The sequence below is a fragment of the Anabrus simplex genome, chromosome 1 (assembly GCF_040414725.1).
Source record: "Anabrus simplex isolate iqAnaSimp1 chromosome 1, ASM4041472v1, whole genome shotgun sequence".
NCBI lineage: Eukaryota > Metazoa > Arthropoda > Insecta > Orthoptera > Tettigoniidae > Anabrus > Anabrus simplex.
In genome coordinates this window covers 1,511,693,039-1,511,711,051 of record NC_090265.1, presented here as the reverse complement: position 1 = coordinate 1,511,711,051, position 18,013 = coordinate 1,511,693,039, and the positions used below count along the sequence as shown (strand labels likewise).

General features: G+C 39.7%; 1 protein-coding gene across 1 annotated transcript in view; it reads right to left on the bottom strand.

The window, feature by feature from the left end:
• The window catches only part of LOC136879804 (uncharacterized), a 111,394-nt gene extending 97,885 nt beyond the window's left edge, over positions 1–13,509 (bottom strand). Inside the window, exon 1 of the mRNA XM_067153258.2 lies at positions 13,215–13,509. Coding sequence (XP_067009359.2) covers positions 13,215–13,244 — 30 coding nt within the window. The 5' untranslated portion in view covers positions 13,245–13,509. The remainder of the gene's footprint in view (positions 1–13,214) is intronic.
• Positions 13,510–18,013: the final 4,504 nt, after the last annotated feature.

The window sequence follows — 18,013 nt, the reverse complement described above, 5'->3', positions numbered from 1 at the left end:
TATAATCCTCAGGTTCACTCAGCCTACACCAAAAATTAGTACCAGGGTAATTCCTGGGGCCAAAGGCGGCCGGGCGTAGAGCTAACCAGCCTACCCCATCACGTGCCGAGGTTAACAATGGTGGAAGCCTTTATCTTCCACTCCTCCAAGGGCCTTCATGGCCTGTACGGAGGTGACTTTGCTTTGCTTTGCTTTGCTTTGCTTTGCTTTAGTTTCTATCTAAAATTAGGCCTAAGTGACGAGTCCCACGTAGGCTCGGTATTAAATTACATTTAAACTTACCATCGCATTTCTTCTTTTAGTGGTTGTTCCTAATAAGCTGTCATTTATCCATTCAGCATGACACTTAACTAGTTTCAGTTATTTTTCTTTCCTAGTGGGATCTACTCGTATGTTCTCTTAGTTAGCTTATTATCTACCCTTGACTTTTCAAGTGTTTACGTATATTTATTTATTTATTTATTTATTTATTTATTTATTTATTTATTTATTTATTTATTTATTTATTTATTTATTTATTTATTTATTTATTTATTTATCGTATGACATATATATAGAAACAGGAAAGCGAGTACATTATATTTTAATATCCAAAGTTGTTATCCATTCTAGAGCCTCTACAAAATCAAACCAATCTCCAGGGTAGGCTCTTCTGCTACACTCCTTTACAATGTGTTCGATGGTTTGAAAAGGAGCACCACAGTCACACTTGGGGGATTGTATCTTTCCCCCATTTATACAGGGACGCAGCACAGACTCCATGACCGCATCGAATCCTATTGAGGATGGTACAAGTTCTTCTTGGGAGATCAAACCTCGAATTATGTGGGAAGAAAGGCCAGAGATGTTCGCCTGTTTTTGAGATCCATTCTTCCTTCCATTGGGCATAGGGGTTGAAATTGTCTTCTCTGAGCTTCTAAGCGAACTTAACTGGCGTATGTCTAGATTTCAACCGGTTCCTCTGAAGGTCTGGAATATTGGAGTGGATGGGCAAGTCAGGGTTCTCGTTTATCTTGGAGTACTCTTTCAACAGTGCTTGTGCTCTACGGAATGAAGAAGGCATGATATTGCTCAAGACAGGAAGCCAGTGGGTAGGAGTTGATCTTATTACGCCTGAAATAATCCTCATTGTGTTGTCGAGCTGAGTGCCCACAAGTTTCACATACAGTAGCAGCTGTTGATCCACACAGGAGCACAATATTCTGCCGCAAAGAAAACTAAACCAAGGGCAGAATATCTTAAGGCAGTTGCAGAAGCACCCCAGGTTGTACCACACAACTTCGGCAGAATGTTGTATCTTGACCAGGAGAGAAATATGTCTGGTCGCCTGTTCGCTGTTGCTCGCTTAGCACCACCCGGGGATCACGTGTAGGGTACTTTAAGGTTAAACCTAGGGACGTGAGCAACAATAGATTATGTGGTACAACTTGGGGTTCAACAGCAACTTTACTCCGATGCACCGCTTTGGGACTTGTGTTCTCGGCTGCTGAGTACTGCGCTCCTGTTTGGCTGAAAAGCCCTCACACCAACCTCATAGATACGCAGCTCAACACGATGCGCCTTGTCACTGGCACAATAAGATCTATACCCACATATTATCTACCTATTCTCAGCCATATCTCCCCACCAGATCTTCGACGTAAAAACGCTCTCCTCAGAAAATTTAAGAAAATAAATAATCCCCAATTACCAATACATGACGACATCGCCGATGTTCATCTGAATCGTCTAAGGTCCCGAAATCCACCAATAAGAACTGCAATAGAACTGAAGAATACCAACTTCAATATTAATAAGGAATGGCAGGGAATACAAGATACTAGGCCTGAGTCAACTTTGCCACACACAGGATCGTCACACTCACCTGGATTTGAGCTTCCTCGGAAAACCTGGCCTACTCTTAACAGAATACGATCGGGCCATGGTAACTGCGCAGATTTCCACTACAAGTGGAAAAGAATTCCTACGCCTAACTGCGACTATGGTGCCTCTAAGCAGGCCATCCTGCACATTATCAGCGAATGACCAAAAAGAAAGTACAGTGGCGATATCAGTGACTTTGCTCATGCGCTTCCAGAGACAGTTAGCTATATAAATAACCTGGATATAAATATATAGTTTGTTCTTCAAAATCATTGTGTGTTGTATCTGTAAAGCCATACGCTAAATATGATGATGATGATTCTTGTTGTTTTAAGGGGCCTAACATCGAAGGTCATCGGCCCATACGCTAAATAAATAATGCAGAATGTTATTACGACTCCTAATCTTTGATGCTGTATTTACTAGATGTTGCCTGAAGGAGAGTGTCCGATCTAATGTTATACCTAAATACTTTGGGTAGTTATTGTGTCTGAGGACCTTACCATTAAAAGACACTCGGAGAGTACAGCTTGCCATTTTGTTATTTGGATGAAAGCAGGACACCTCAGTTTTGCTGGTGTTTGGTTGGAGTCTCCATTTCCTAAAATAGTCACTAAGAATGGAAAGGTCATCCGTTAAAATGTTCTCCGTTTCTTTCAGGCTACTGTGAGTTGTAGCTAAAGATATATCATCAGCATAGCAAAATTTTCTGGATTTTGGTGGCAAATCTGATATATACAGATTGAACAGGAAAGTAGCCAAGACTGATCCTTGAGGGAGACCATTATTCAGTCTTTTCAGCTTGCTAGTCGTATTCCCTAGAACAACCTGAAAGAGTCAATTATTAAGCATGTTTCCAATTAATTGTACCGTAGTTTTGAATGGTAATACCTGAAGAAGAGTACACAGCAGCCCTTCTCTCCAAACCGTGTAGTAAGCAGCAGAAAGATCCAAAAAATATAAGAGGTTTCCAACTTTTGCTGAAATCCTGCTTCAATGCATGTTGTGAGTGCAAGGACTTGATCACAACAGCTACGATTCTGCCTAAAACCAGTTTGGTCAATAGGAATGTGTTGATTAATTACAATGCTAATTCTGTTGTATAGTAGTCTTTCAAGGAGTTTATAGAAACAGCTGAGGAGAGCGATTGGTCTGTAGCTTTGTGGTATATCTTTTGGTTTGCCAGGTTTCACTATGGCAATGATTTTAGTCTTCTTGAACTCCTTCGGAAGAATACCTTCTGAAGTATGTGGGTAAAGAAGCATGTCAACCACCTTCGCGCATTCCGTCCCATATTTAAGATAAATTCAAGATGTATTCCATCAAAACCTGGTGCCTTACCAACTTTCATGTCCTTTAATGCTGTATCAACCTCATCAATCGTGAAGGCTTCAGAGTACTCGGAAGAAGTTGGAGAGGTACGTTTAAGCATTCTTAGGTTCTTTTTCACCGTTTTTGTATGTTTTTTATCTTTAGTAACCCTTGAAGTTAAAATGTCGGAGGCTATTTTGTTTGTTGAGATAGTTGACTTCTCTCTAACTCCGGTTGAGCTTCCTCCAAGTTTTCTTAGTAGGCTCCAGACTTCTCTAACGGAATGAGAGATATCCAAGTTACTAGCTGTGTCTGTCCATTTCTGTCTACGATTTTCATTCAGACACCGTAATAGCTCCTCACCAGTCGTATGGGCACCTGTTTCAAGAAAATCTTTGTATAGGGCATCGCTCTGTTCACTCCATCCAGGAACGTATTCTTTCCTGAAGCCTCTTGGGATGTGCTTTTCGGCTTCAGATTTCACAAGCCCTACAAATCTCTGATAATTATCGCTGATTGCAGGAATCTGTCTGATGCATTTGTCCAGCTCTTCGGAGAATTTCCTCCAGTTTGCTTTTTTAAAGTTCCAGCGTGGGCGGGAAATATGTAATTAAGGGAACAGAGATGCCCATCTCAAGGAAGATTGGTCTGTGTTGAATATTTGGGAAGTCCCCAATAACTTCTCTCATCATGGGTAGAGGGTTGCCTATAGAGTCACATGTGATGAAACAGAAGTCTGAGTTCGTCTCTCGCTTCCAAGCAGCAGATCTAAACATGCCTTTGTCTTTGGCATCAAATATAAGATGTACATGTTGGTCTTCTGACCATTCTACTAAAGCTTTGCCGGAATCATCGTTTCTTGGAAATAAAGTTTCATGATGGCTGTTGAAGTCGCCACCATAGATAGTTGGATGACTTGCATCCGGAAGAGCTGGGGTTGACCAGGAGATGGCTGGAGGTTTGTAGATATTTACGATGGTTATATCTTGCAGTTTTATTGTTTCATTATGAATGTTATTAATTGTACTAGATTAGATGAACTCAGCCTGCTCCAAGTTGTTACGGGCATATGTACCAATTCCATATACATTGTCAAAGGTAGCACCAATAATAATATAACCATAAATCTTCCCTCCCTTGCTTAGCTCGTCTTCTGTAGCAAATATGTTTCTTGAATGAGTACCAGATCAACGTCATTATTACGGAGCAATTTTGAGAAAACGTCGCACTTAGATCTACTGATACCTTCAATATTCAGTTGACAAATGGTAATACCATGTCCAAGCTTTCGAGTCATTTGGCTCTTAAAAGAGCCGTTGAGTGAATTACTTCGTACAGTTTGCATATTTGCTGGGAGATCTTTAGAAGATAGGTCCAGCAGCCAATGTTGTTGCTTCCTTAGCACCACCCAGGGGTCACGTGTAGGGCTTTTTAAGGTTTAACCTACGGACGTGAAGCAATAGTATACGTATAGTTCTAGTTCCTTGTGCGTTCAAATAAACCATTATCATCAGAAACGAATACCGTTGTATTACGTTAGACCATGTCCTCTCAGGGTGCATGCGCTTGGTGCATACACTGTGCACGGTACAAAAGACGACTTCGCTTGGATGACCAGAGTGCAGACCCCCCACTCCTCGATTTGGAGCAATAGCGCTGTCTCTCTCTTTCCCCGCGCCGGTCTCGCTCGCTCCCCCTGTCACCCTCTTCCTCACTTGCTGCGTAGCGCTCCAAATCCGAGCCGAATTGAGCCGAGTTGAGTCGAGCTTAGCCGAGCAGCCCAGAGACGAAGCGTTGGTCCGAGCCGTGCCGAGCGGGAGCGATGCACAGTGCACGGAGCTCTTGCGCCTCGATTTGCACGCGTGAGATTTTGGGTGTTTGAGAGGCCCTGCGTTAGACAAACAATTAATTTCATCTCATTTAGGCTTGGCGCCATTGAGCAGACGACTGCATGGCCATGATTAAGCTGCGACAGGTAAGGACAGCGTTAGGTTTATCTTTCCTGAGTGGAGGAAGTGGGAGAAGGAAAAGACTGTGCAGTTCATCTAGAACTCAAGAGAAAGAATTCCCTAGTGTACCCTATTATTACAAGCTTGCAGTACCACTTCTTTGAGCCAAGAAAGTATATATAGCAGCTTAGGAGAAAGTGTAATGAATCATTATTTAACTCTACGCGTCCTCCAAGTCAATTACATAAAATGCAACCTGAAAGCTGGTCAGATCCCAAATAATTCGACTGTCAGCTGTAATAAAATATTCAGGAATCATACTAGGAAATGTGCAGTGATGTTTCCGTTGCTTTCCTTTCCTCACCAGGTCAGAAAGTGATATTATGTACTTTATATGTATTTATTTATTTATTTATTTATTTATTTATTTATTTATTTATTTATTTATTTATTTATTTATTTATTTATTTATTTATTTATTTATTTATTTATTTATTAAATGCCCTATTTTACATGGCGAGACTCACGCTAATGAAGCTGCTTTTCTGTCTGACCATACATTCACCTGCATTTGAAATATGACAACTTATTTTACTTACAATTAAACTTATAGCCAGGTATGTGCAACTACAGTGGTATTGTGAGTAATATATTTTAACTTAGTACATAACGAAGGTTGAATAATTAATGGTATTTGTGTTACGTCCTACTAACTACTTTTACGGTTTTCGGAGATGCCGAGGTGCCTGAATTCTTTTACATACCAGTAAATCGACCGACACGAGCCAGATCGAACCTGCCAAGCTGGGGTCCGAAGGCCAGCGCCTCAACCGTCTGAGCCATTCAGCCCTGCTAGAAAGGTGTTAAGACGATTTTATACTAATTTACTGCTTAGCTGTTTCGTATATATTCCGGCGCAAGCTTTGTACCTTTGTAAATCCATTTCCTGAATTGCTTCTTAAAGTGCACAAGGTCGACGGATGCAGAATGGGTCTCAGCCCACAAGCGGCCACGGCTGGTCCGTGGTCCGACAGCTCTGCACTCCGACCGGCCAACCGAACAGAGGAGGAGTGGCCACAGCTCTAACGTGGCTCTACGCCTCTGTATTCGGGAGAAGGGCAGGGGCTCGTCCTCACCGTCGGCTGTCCTGAGAATGGTTTTACATGGTTTTACATGGTTTTACATGGTTCTCCATTCTGCTGCACTAAGGAGAATCCCCGGACAGTTCCTAGTGTAGGCCATGGCCGCCAAATCTCTCACCTTCTCCGCACATCTCCTTCCCCGATATAAATCTCCTAGCTGAGAGACGGCATCGTCGTCTAGGACCAGCCTCTCCCTTCAAGGGAGGAATGAAAACGTTTAGTAGTAGTCAAAGCGGAATACATTTGGCATTCTTCTAATTTCAGCATGTAGGGCATAAAGATACTACATCATTGAGGCAGGAATGTGGCTTGCGGAGACAAGGACGTGATCGATGAATGGATATACTTACCACAGATCTCAGCGAGATCTCGTTTGCAGGCTTGTTTAAACAGATGGGTAATGAAACTGAGAGTCGAAATATGCTAGGGTGTTTAGAGTAAATATGTGACGTAAGGTATTCACAGAGTGAAGATTCCTTTGCTCTTTCAAACGTAATCCTTCGCTTTGGGAGAACGTGGGGGAGATATAGTCGAACAGTGGTACATCGTGGATAATGTAACGCATGCATTATGGGCTCCTTGAAGTTTGTTGGAAAGTGATGTGCTAAGATCAAAGTGATCAAAGGCATTATAAGACTTTGTACTAGTAGTTTCCTTTCTTTTAACGGCAATAATTATCTGAGGTCCATTCTTTCATAGATTGTAAAGAGTAAAGCTCTCTCTGACATATATTTACTCATGCCAACTGAATTGTTTGTCCGTAAGAAGTCCTAGGTATCTGACTTTGTCTGTAAATTGCAATGAAGTTCTAGAGTTCTATTGGTTGAATAGGAATTCCATTAAGCAGTGCGTGATCTTTCTGGGTACCTATCAAAAATACATATTACATATCAGTTTTTTAATTCCATTGAACTACGGAGAGCTGGCGTTCAAAAAACTACATGTCCACAAAACTTCAAAAATGAGATAGCAGATGGCACGGATGTTTCATTTACTTCTTTGTCTAATCCAGTCATCCAAACCGACAAAACAAATATATGCTTTCATTCAAAACGCATCATGTTTCACGGCTTATTTCATTCAGAATGTTACATGCCCGTGTCAGACAACAATAATGGTACAAGAGCTTCCAGAATTCTTGAAGTAAACATGGAGTAGGAAGTGGAAGATGATTGTGTTTTAAGCCAAAACTTCGCTTATACAACATATCATTTTTAGACACGTCATTTTTTAGAAATGAATGATAGTGGCGATGACAGTGATCAACTAAAACTGTGCACAAAAGGACGTTGTATTGTAGTCTCATTTTTCATTACATTTTGTTCTTAATTTCCAAAATTGATCATTTTTCATAGAAACATTGTACAGGGGAACCCCTCTAAGTTGGACATCAATGGTTCGTTAAAAATGTGTCCAATGTAGTGGGGTGTCCAATCTACAGGGTTCATGTACAGTATTTCAAAAGTACACTAACAGTGCAGGAAAGGAAAATCTCTGACCTAGTGTATATCTATATAAATAAAGTTGAAGGGGACCCGCTGTCTGTAATTTCGTTTTTATTGCCAATTTTCAGATATTTATCTATTTCAGGTCAACTCAAGACCGTACCATTGGTTTTTATTTTTTGTATCTGTTTGTTTGTTCCACCATCATGGCGAAACGGCTGGATTGATCTCGACCAAACTTCTTATTTAGAGTATACTCATCCTAGGGAATGTTTTGGTAAATGCATATGATTTAATGATCTCTGAACAGACGGGGGGTTTATAGGAAAACCAGAACAGTTTTCTTCCACTTGCTCTTATACTATTGTTTTCCAGTAATATCTGTGGGCTATATATGAAATGTCCCTTTATTATAAACAACATTTGTTATGTACATGTCTTCAAATGACGGGAGAAATTACTGTTTTCTGCGGGTCTCACGCTCTGTACTGAGTGGAGTGACCAACAGATCGACAACCTAAAGGTTGCTATGGCACATGTTTCTAACTGTTTGCCAGCAGGAAAGTAACCTATTGCCATTTTCGTGATCACTCCTGTAAACTCGTGGTTGTTCCTTGGGTAGAAAACAAGAAAGACGTCAATCGGTCATTCTGTATGCGAGTGCTAATCCCGAAATCTGGACACTCTTTTCTTTGAGAAAAAATTCCAAACTGTTCAAATGTATAAATTTGACCCCGTCATTTGTCGCATTATAATGAAGGTGCAGACCTTTGTTTCTGTGTAGTTGGTGGCTAAACGGTAAGACGTTTTACAAAACAGCACAATCGCCGTTCGATTTGGAGAGATCTACAACTTTGGTCTTATGACTTATTTTCATGTCCCGATTGTTGATATGTTAGGTAGCGCTGCATTTCTCGATTATAATCAAATCTCTCCAGCTCGATTGTGACTTGCATTAGGAAAAATAGCCTGTCTTTTTAATGAAAACACTCCTCCATCTCTACTGTGAATGGCAGTTGCCAAGTGACCCTGCCGTCATAGTAGAAACTCCCGAACTCAATTGTGATTGGGAGTAGGAAATGTGGCCTGCCATTATCAACAAAACTTCCCCAGTGCCTACCTTACATCGGAAACAACGTATGGTGTCCTCCCTGTTTTATTTATCGGATAGCGCTAAGAGACATGCAATTTAATATAATCTTACTCACCGCCTTTACAGTAATTTACGGAGAAATCTGTATACAACGTAGAATACTGTCGCGAAGCACGGGTACATTTGCTAGTACATAATAAAAACAGCGGTTCTTTGAATGTATATAGAGTACAGTGCATTTAATTTCACGCCTACTGAAACTGTAAGAAAGCACTAAAGTATTGCCCTACGTTTTATTGAACATATTGTACCGTACAGTACTCACCATGAAATGTTTAGTAAAAAATCAGTCACAAGACTTTGATATTTTTTTTTTTATTTTTTTTTAGAACGTGCCCATTCTGACTCAATTTTCCGACGTAATCCAAGCAGAGTTTCAATCATTTCAGGTTGGTTATACACAAACCATAATTTTCCAACTCATTAATACACTGCACGGCTTTATGAGGAGTAGGTGGCTCCTTGGGGACCCCAACTGTTTCTTTATTTTAATTTTTCCTCCTTCTGAAGAAACAACTTTTTGTAACATTCCGTCATTTGTTCCAGCTGCCTGTGTGGATCCGTGGTAGAGTGTCGGCCTCCGGATCCCAAGATAGCGGGTTCAAACCCGGCAGACGTAGTCGGATTTTTAAAGGGCGGAGAAAAGTCCATTCGATACTCCACGTCGTACGATGTCGGCATGTAAAAGATCTCTGGTGACACATTTGGTATTTACCCGACAAAATTCATTAAATCTCAGCCATAGACGCCCAACAGAGATCCGGTTTACTCGGTCTGCCATCTAGTGGGCCTAGATTAAAACGGAACGTCGAAATTTACGAGCAGACAGCCAGATGGCGTCAAATCGAAATGTCTGCACACGGTAGCTGAGGCCATACGATTATTATTATTATTATTATTATTATTATTATTATTATTATTATTATTATTATTATTATTATTATTTGTTCCAGAAGCATCATCGTGGATCTCCAACACATTATCTAAATCACTAAAAACACCAACGTGTGATAATTCTCTGCGAAAGACTTTAGGAAGGCATCTCAATTCCTTAGCTAAGGAGATGATATCTATGTGAGATGGTTCTTCCTCTTCAGTTGATTGGAAAATGCAAGAAGACTGTCTGTCTTAACATAGTCTACCGTTTTTAAATGCTCTTGGATGGGGTGCATTTCCATTGACAATGTTAAAATTGTTTGCACTAAGCAATAACATCAAAGCAAAATGAAAGTTTGAACCTGTTCAAACTGTCATTTAAGGGCTGCCCATTGTTCATAGTTGAGGGGTGTTCAATGTACAGAGGATGTGTAACATGTAAAAGTATAGGGAATTAAACAGTGTCTTCAGTATATGTCCAATCAAAAGGGGTGTCCAAGCTATAGGGGTGTCCAAAGTGAGGGGTTTCACTGTAACTATTTAATAGCATGCATTGATAATCATTCCGTATGAAGTGAACGTTCAGTCATATTGTAAATTGCCTATCAAATTCATTCAAAATGTAACATGTTCACGTTACAAAGGTAAAAAAAGAAAATAGATAAATGTGTCATCACTAGCTGGATTTTGATTTAATTTCTCAGAGAAAACAACAAATGTGTCACCAGGGACCAACTTTTTTACATGCCGGCTTCGTACGGCATGGAGTGTCGAATGAACCTGGAGTGTCTGCCAGGTTTGAACCCACTATGTTGGGATCCGGAAGGCCACCGATATACCACTTATCCATAAAAGGAGTTACATAGTTAATTGAAAATAATATAATGGCTCTGTATATAAATTCTCAGCTTATGGTGTGACTGTACCGAGCCATGTTTGTGTGTGACATAGATAACGTTTACATAACTGTCGTTTATTTGCATTCATGCCTTGTGGCATTCGCGTACTTCACCTGTATAAACTTCCAGCAGACGAGAATGTTATTTAGTCCCATATCTACTGCACGTCTTAATATGGAAATTAGTTTCTAGAATGACTAGCACATTGGTAAAAATGTCATATGCTCGTCAGGTTGAAAACAATATATTGTTAAGGATTATTAGAAAATGTTAATATTATCCAAAGTTGCTTGCTTACAACGTGTTCTGCGGTTACCTCACTATCATCACCCCTATGAAACCGAACGTTCATATAAGAATGTAGAGTTGAAATACTACATCAGCACGAATGATGATAAACGTTCGACTCCTACCTCTACAATTATACTGTCTAAATTAGAAACCACTGGAATTCTATACTAATAAATATAGTTATCCTAATTACGCTTTAGGAATGGTACAGAGACACAAAATGATTTCTTAAACGAATTTTGTTTTTATCGATATCTGGATGGCATAAACGTCGAAGATTATCGAGTTGTCTATAACTTTAGCTCATGGCTCCGATGACTAATCCGATATAAGAATGTCAGAAACTTCAACAAGTAACAGCTGTCCATCGCCACATAATTATCGTTTTAACATTATCACCTTTGTATTATCGCACCCTTTCATTAGAAATAAGGTTATATCTTTTTTCGCTGTAATATCGTGTTTCTGTTGTCTTATGTAATACATTGACCTAATTATGTTGTGATTAAGACTGTGGTACAAAGAGTTTAAATGCAAAAATAAAACAGTATATTTCCGTGCTGAAAGTTTTGTTCTCTGTATAGCTTATTAATACCTTTATAATGGATCTGTTTTATATTTATGAACTTGTATTATTATTATTATTATTATTATTATTATTATTATTATTATTATTATTATTATATTTCGTAGTTATTTGCTAAATATTCAAAATAAATATAATATTCTTATAGTACTAAAGACAGTTATTCCCTTATCCGTCATTCTTGATGCGAACAGTTTGTTCCGGAGTAGTATGTATCGGAAGACTGTCTCGAAACTTCACTAGAATGCCAGAGCTTTTCAACACACGCACATATCCAGAAGTCTGACCAGTATTAATACTATGTAACAGTTATGCGCCGTAACTGTTAGTTTCCAGATGAATCACGTCGGAAAATTCAGTGATTTCTGCTGTATAAAGCTGATCTAACGTAAGTCATCAAACAGATTACTAACATAGGCTACCTTCAAAGCATATCTGCTTTACATAAATTTGAGCCGTGTGGTCGAATGAAATAAACTTGGCAAATGACTATACCAATAACCCCCGTAAGACTATTCTAAGAAAAGCTTCTTGATGAGACGATCCTCCGTGGCCTTGACAGCTACCATTAAGTGCGAATTAAAGTTTTCATCACACTCACTGAAAGAAAATGTTCGTCCCCTTTATCAATACATATCTCATTCCAAGTTCTGAAAAATTACACCTGTCGTAATACTATAGATATTACAAAAATGCGTGATTCTAAACAGGTTTAGGCATAAAAGTACAAGTAGATTATAAAAACAATATTAGTGTTTTTACGTCCCACTAACTACTTTTACGGTTTTCGGAGACGCCGAGGTGCCGGAATTTAGTCCAACAGGAGTTATTTTACGTGCCGGTAAATCTACCCACACGAGGCTGACGTGTTTGAGCACCTTCAAATACCACCGGACTGAGCCAGGATCAAACCTGCCAAGTTAGGATCAGAAGGCCAGCGCCTCAGCCGTCTGAACCACTCAGTCCAGCAGTCCTTGGATTATAAAATCATCAACAGAAACTCCTTCTCACTTGAAAATTAAGAATCCATTTTTTCAAGGAGAGAATTAATCACTGGAGTATAATGAAAAACATGTTTTAAATCCATTTCAGAATCGAATTCCAATTTAGAACGAAATTAAATTGCTTCGTATCGGAGAGATTTAAGTTCACTCAACGGAAGAGCCGGGAAGATGTACTGTTCAATGACAGAGCCTCAAAAGCCGTCGCTGATATCAGCTATGCTCAGTGAGAATTTCCGTAAGATTTTTCCACACTTTTTTTTTTTTTTGAGCAAACCCCTTGTATGAATTCTTGAGCCACCTATCCCACCCTCAATCCTTAACTAAATCATTGCAATTAAGCATACTTCCACCGACCCTATACTTTTATGCGATTTATAATGAAGTTCAACTCTCAAAAGTAAACAGAGATGATGACCAATAGGTGACCCAAAATCCTAATATGGTCAGGAACGATCAACAAGAAGGAAAACTAATAAAATATTTACACAAATCGCCTGGATAAGAACTGCGAGCTTAAATAGGAAAAAAAACCGTGAAACATCAGTTACAGGCATTTCAGTGTAAATATATATAGGTTTATAAATTAAAAGCTGATCCGTAACCTAAACTCGGCGGAATTATTGACAGTATTGGGGTTATGTTGAACAGAAATTCAGTAAAATATGTCTTTGTTATTTGTGCAGATTACAACTCACCATTTTCCAAGTTGACAGTTTCAATATCATGCAGTCTGACTGACTCCAACTGCCCGTATCGCATGCACGACCCTGCTATGGAACTCCTGAGTCACGTGTAGGTTACACGATACACCTAGTCGTAATTCCTTGGTTCTGTTCGTGCGATAGCGCGCTCATTTCCAAGGAACTGATAGTGCTGTAATAGCACGGCTGCTAAAATAACGTTTAACATTAGTCAAGTATTTTTACTTATTCCTAATATCCAGCTGGGGATGTCACGAAACGTTTCTAAGGTAACCCATTTCTTCCACAATACTGCGATCTGAATATATATCTACTTGCCTGATTACAGCTTACTATCGAGTACGGCAAGAATTTTCAACATAGGGCACGCGTACCACCGGTGGTACGTGGAAGTTCGGTAGGTGGAATGCCAGAAAATTCAAAGAAGATACGATAAAATGTGGTCTGATTTCAAAAGCGCACCGAATCTGCAAATTAATTAAGCTCTAAATGTTAATAAATGTTAATAAGTAATATGAACTAGTAAGAGCCGAATACTTTGTGATTTTGTAATATGCCTTATTGAATCACATGTAGAGATAAATAGAATATCTTTTCATCACCCCTCCTTCTTTACTCGGACCTCTTGTACTGAATACTGCACACCTGTTTTCACTGTTGTGGACAGATTCTTATCTCATTGAAGTGATCTGGATTCACAAGCAGTAGGAGTACCTAAACGATAGATGAGAAATCAGTGGATCTTCCTCAGCCCTCTACAACAACTTATTTGTGTGAAAGTGAGTTCGCATCACTTCTGTATTTGAAGTATAAGTATAGAAACAGCCTGACCTCACTTTGATTTTTTCAGCCACCCGTCCACATGTTAGGAGTCTCACATCAAACAGACACAATCATCTCACTAGTTCTAAAATATTTGAACATAGAAACAATTTGTAAGAAAAGTGAAACGATTTAATTTGGTTCATTTTAATATGTTGATGTTATGTAAATGTATACCTGTGAGAGAAATAATATCATATTATATTGATTTTTTGTTCTTGTTTAATACTATTGTTCACTTTCAAATCTTTTACCATACTAATATGTTTAAAACGAGTTTAATTCGATGTTTATATTTCAAGTATATACTAGCTGTAGTACCCGGCGTTGCCCGGATGGTTTTTGGACGTTTACTTTTAAGATTTGTATTATTAGTGAAGTGAATATTTATAGAATTCATTTTCGGGTTATTGATTTTTACCATCTATTATGTAGTTTTAAGTTATTTAGATTTGTATGATTTCAAGTTTTAGGTTATTTAATTTTCGAGTAAAACTTTGTCCTTGTGGAAGCTCGTATTGACTGGGAAGTATTTGATCCTTTCGAAAAATAAGTGATATGTATTTCCCTGTTGCGCTATAGATATGATCTACACGATTTCAACTGTCATTGAGACTGTCAACAATCATCCTTGCGACCCCAAAAGCAGTGGATTCAACACTAATCTCTGTCATTTTAGACTATTTACTATTAAGCCCCTCTCAACCTCCGATCTCAGTGGAGGTTGAACGTGGACTTAAACGGTATTCAGGGCGTCACAATTATTCTCAGCGACACATAAACAATGGATTCGACATTAATAGCAATTATTTTCCATTAATTTTACATGTCACCCGCTCCCATTCCCCACCCCTCTGCGGGGTTGGGATGTTTCATCTCCATAGTATTCTTTTTTTTCCAGATGGTAAGTCATATATGTACCAAGTTTTGTTGAGAGCTATTCTGGAACATGCCCACATTTATCCATAATCACTGATATTTTTACACTCATGTTCACCCCTTCTCAACATCCATACTGATTGCGGAGACGTATGAATTAACCACCCAACTCAGCGACCTCGTAAACGATTTATTCGAAATTAATGTCAGCCGTTTTCGTTATTTTTGTATTTCACGACCTCTGCTAGGAGAGCTAGGGGTGTTTTACCCAATAGTATATTTTCAGGTTGTGAGTCACGTGTGTACCAATTTTGTATGAGGGCTATGCTGGAATAAAACACACATACAATCGTAATTTCGGTCATTTCGGACCATTTCTTTTCCACCCCTTCTCATCTCCACGCCGATGGGGGTTGAACATGCACTTCAACGACGTCCGGAGGGTCAATATTTATTTCAGCGATCGCGAAAAATATGGATTCGACACTATTTTCGATTATTTTTATATCACACTCCGTCCAAACACTACCTCCAGTGGTGCTAAGGTTGTCCTACCCCTACGTGCTTTATCTCTTTACAGTAAGTCATAAGTGTACCAAGTGCGGTTAAAATCGCCCCAGCAGTCCTGAAAACTATGAATTCGATACTATTATTGGTTGCTTTTATTTATATTTGAATTTCACCCGTACCCCTAAGTTTTTAGGGGCGTCTTGTCCCCACAGCATTTCTCATATATAATAAGTAATATCTGCACCAAATTTAGTTGACAGGCATCCAGGAAAATACACACATACATCCATAATCTCGGCCATTTTTGTTATTTAGTTTTTCACCTTTTCTCAGTCCTATGTCAAAGGGAGCTGAACTTGGACTTCAGAAAGTCCGCAGTGTCACCGTTCATCTCAGTGATACCTAAAACCTTGTATTCGACGCTATTTTCGTTTATTTTATGTCTCACTCTAATCTAACACCCCCCCACCACCACCACCACCACCACCACCACAAAGGGAGCTGAACTTGAACTTATAAAAATCCGGAGTGTCACTATTCATCTCAACGACCCCGAAAACTACAAATTCGACACTACTTTCGATTACTTTTTGTTTCAAACCCCCCACCCCCACGTCCCCTGCTCCAATGAGTGCTGAACATGGACTTAAAAAATATCCGGAGTATCACTTTACATCTCAGCGACCCCGAAAACTATGGATTCGACGCTATTTCCGATTATTTTTATATTTCACTCCCCCCCTAACGTCCCACCCCAAAGGGTAATGTACTTCTACTTTTAAAAATTCCGAAGCGTAACTACTCATCTCAGTGGCCCCGAAAAGTAAGAAATCGACTCTATTATTATTATTATTATTATTATTATTATTATTATTATTATTATTATATCTCACTCCCCCCTCATCCCCACCCCAAAGAGGGCTGAAATTGGACTAAAAATCTGGAGTCATTTTTTTTAATTTTTTTTATTTATTTTTTTTTTTTTTTTTGCACCTTTCCAGTCTTATGTCAAAGGGGGCTGGACTTGGACTTCAAAAAGTCCGGGGTGTCACTGTTCTTCTCAGTGATCCCTAAAACTTTGCATTCGACAATTCCTTCGTTTATTTTATATTTCATTCTCTCCTAACCCCCGTTTTCTCAGTCCTATGTCAAAGGGGGCTAAATTTGGACTTCAAAAAGTCCGGAGTGTCACTGTTCGTCTAAGTGATCCCTAAAACTTTGTATTCGACACTATTTTCGTCTATTTGATATCTCACTCCCTCCTAACTCCCTTCCACCAGAAAGGGAGCTGAACTTGGACTCATAAAAAATCCGGAGTGTCACTATTCACCTCAACAACCCCGAAAACTATAGATTCAACACTACTTTCGATTAGTTTTTATGCTTCACCCCCCCCCCCCCCGAAAGCCCCGCCCGAAAGAGTGCTGAACATGAACTTAAAAAAATCCGGAATATCCCTCTACATCTCAGCAGTAGATAAAGTCAGGGATTCTGCCGCCTCCTCCTCCTCCGGCTCTCAGGGGCCCGCTCCTCCTCCCGCGGTAAATTTGAATTTGTAAACAAAGCCACGTGCTTTTTGACAGCTGTCATCGACAACAACGCATCGCTAACCTCACTGCTGCCATTTTGACGGGCCTAAACATCAGTGCTGCCAACTAAACCTTACTAGCGCGAGATTTGAATGGATAAACAAAGCTACGTGCTTTTTCACAGCCACGTGCTTTTTGACAGCTGTCATCGACAACAACGCATCGCTAATCTCACTGCTGCCATCTTGATGTGGCTAAACCTCAGTGCTGCCAATTAAACCTTACTAGCGCGAAATTTCAATAGGTAATCAAAGCCACGTGCTTTTCTGACAGCTACGTGCTTTTTGACAGCTATCGTCGACAACAACGCATCGCTAACCTCAGTGCTACAATCTTGACGGGCCTAAACGTTAGTGCTACCAACTAAACCTTACTTGCGCGTGATTTGAATTGGTAAACAAATCCACATGCTTTTTTGACAGCTGTCATCCGCCATCTTGCATCGCTAACCTTAGCGCCGCCCTTTTTACGGCACTGCTGGTAATTTTAAAAATTCCGTCAGCTGTCATCCACCATCTTGCATCGCAAACCTCAGTGCTGCACTCTTTAGCTACTTACCTTTGAAATGTGGTGGAGGGCAATTTGAAAAATTATATTTGACAGCAGCCATCTTTAATCAACAGAGCACCATGCTGCCCTCTTTAGCTACATGCCTTTGAAATGTGGTGGTGGGTAATTTAAATTCCATGTGCTTTTTTGACAGATGTCATCCGCCATCTCGCATCGCAAACCTTAGTGCTGCACTCTTTACGACACTGCTGGTAATTTAAAAAATTGTGTCAGCTGTCATCCACCATCTTGTATCGCAAACCTCAGTGCTGCACTCTTTAGCTACTTACCTTTGAAAAGTGGTGGCGTTAATTTCAACGTGCTTTCCAAACCCACGTGCTTTTTTTGACAGTAGCCATCTTTAATCAAGAGAGCATCGTGCTGCCCTCCTTAGCTCTCTTGTTTGGAAACAAACCCACGTGCTTTTTTGACAAGCAGTCATCT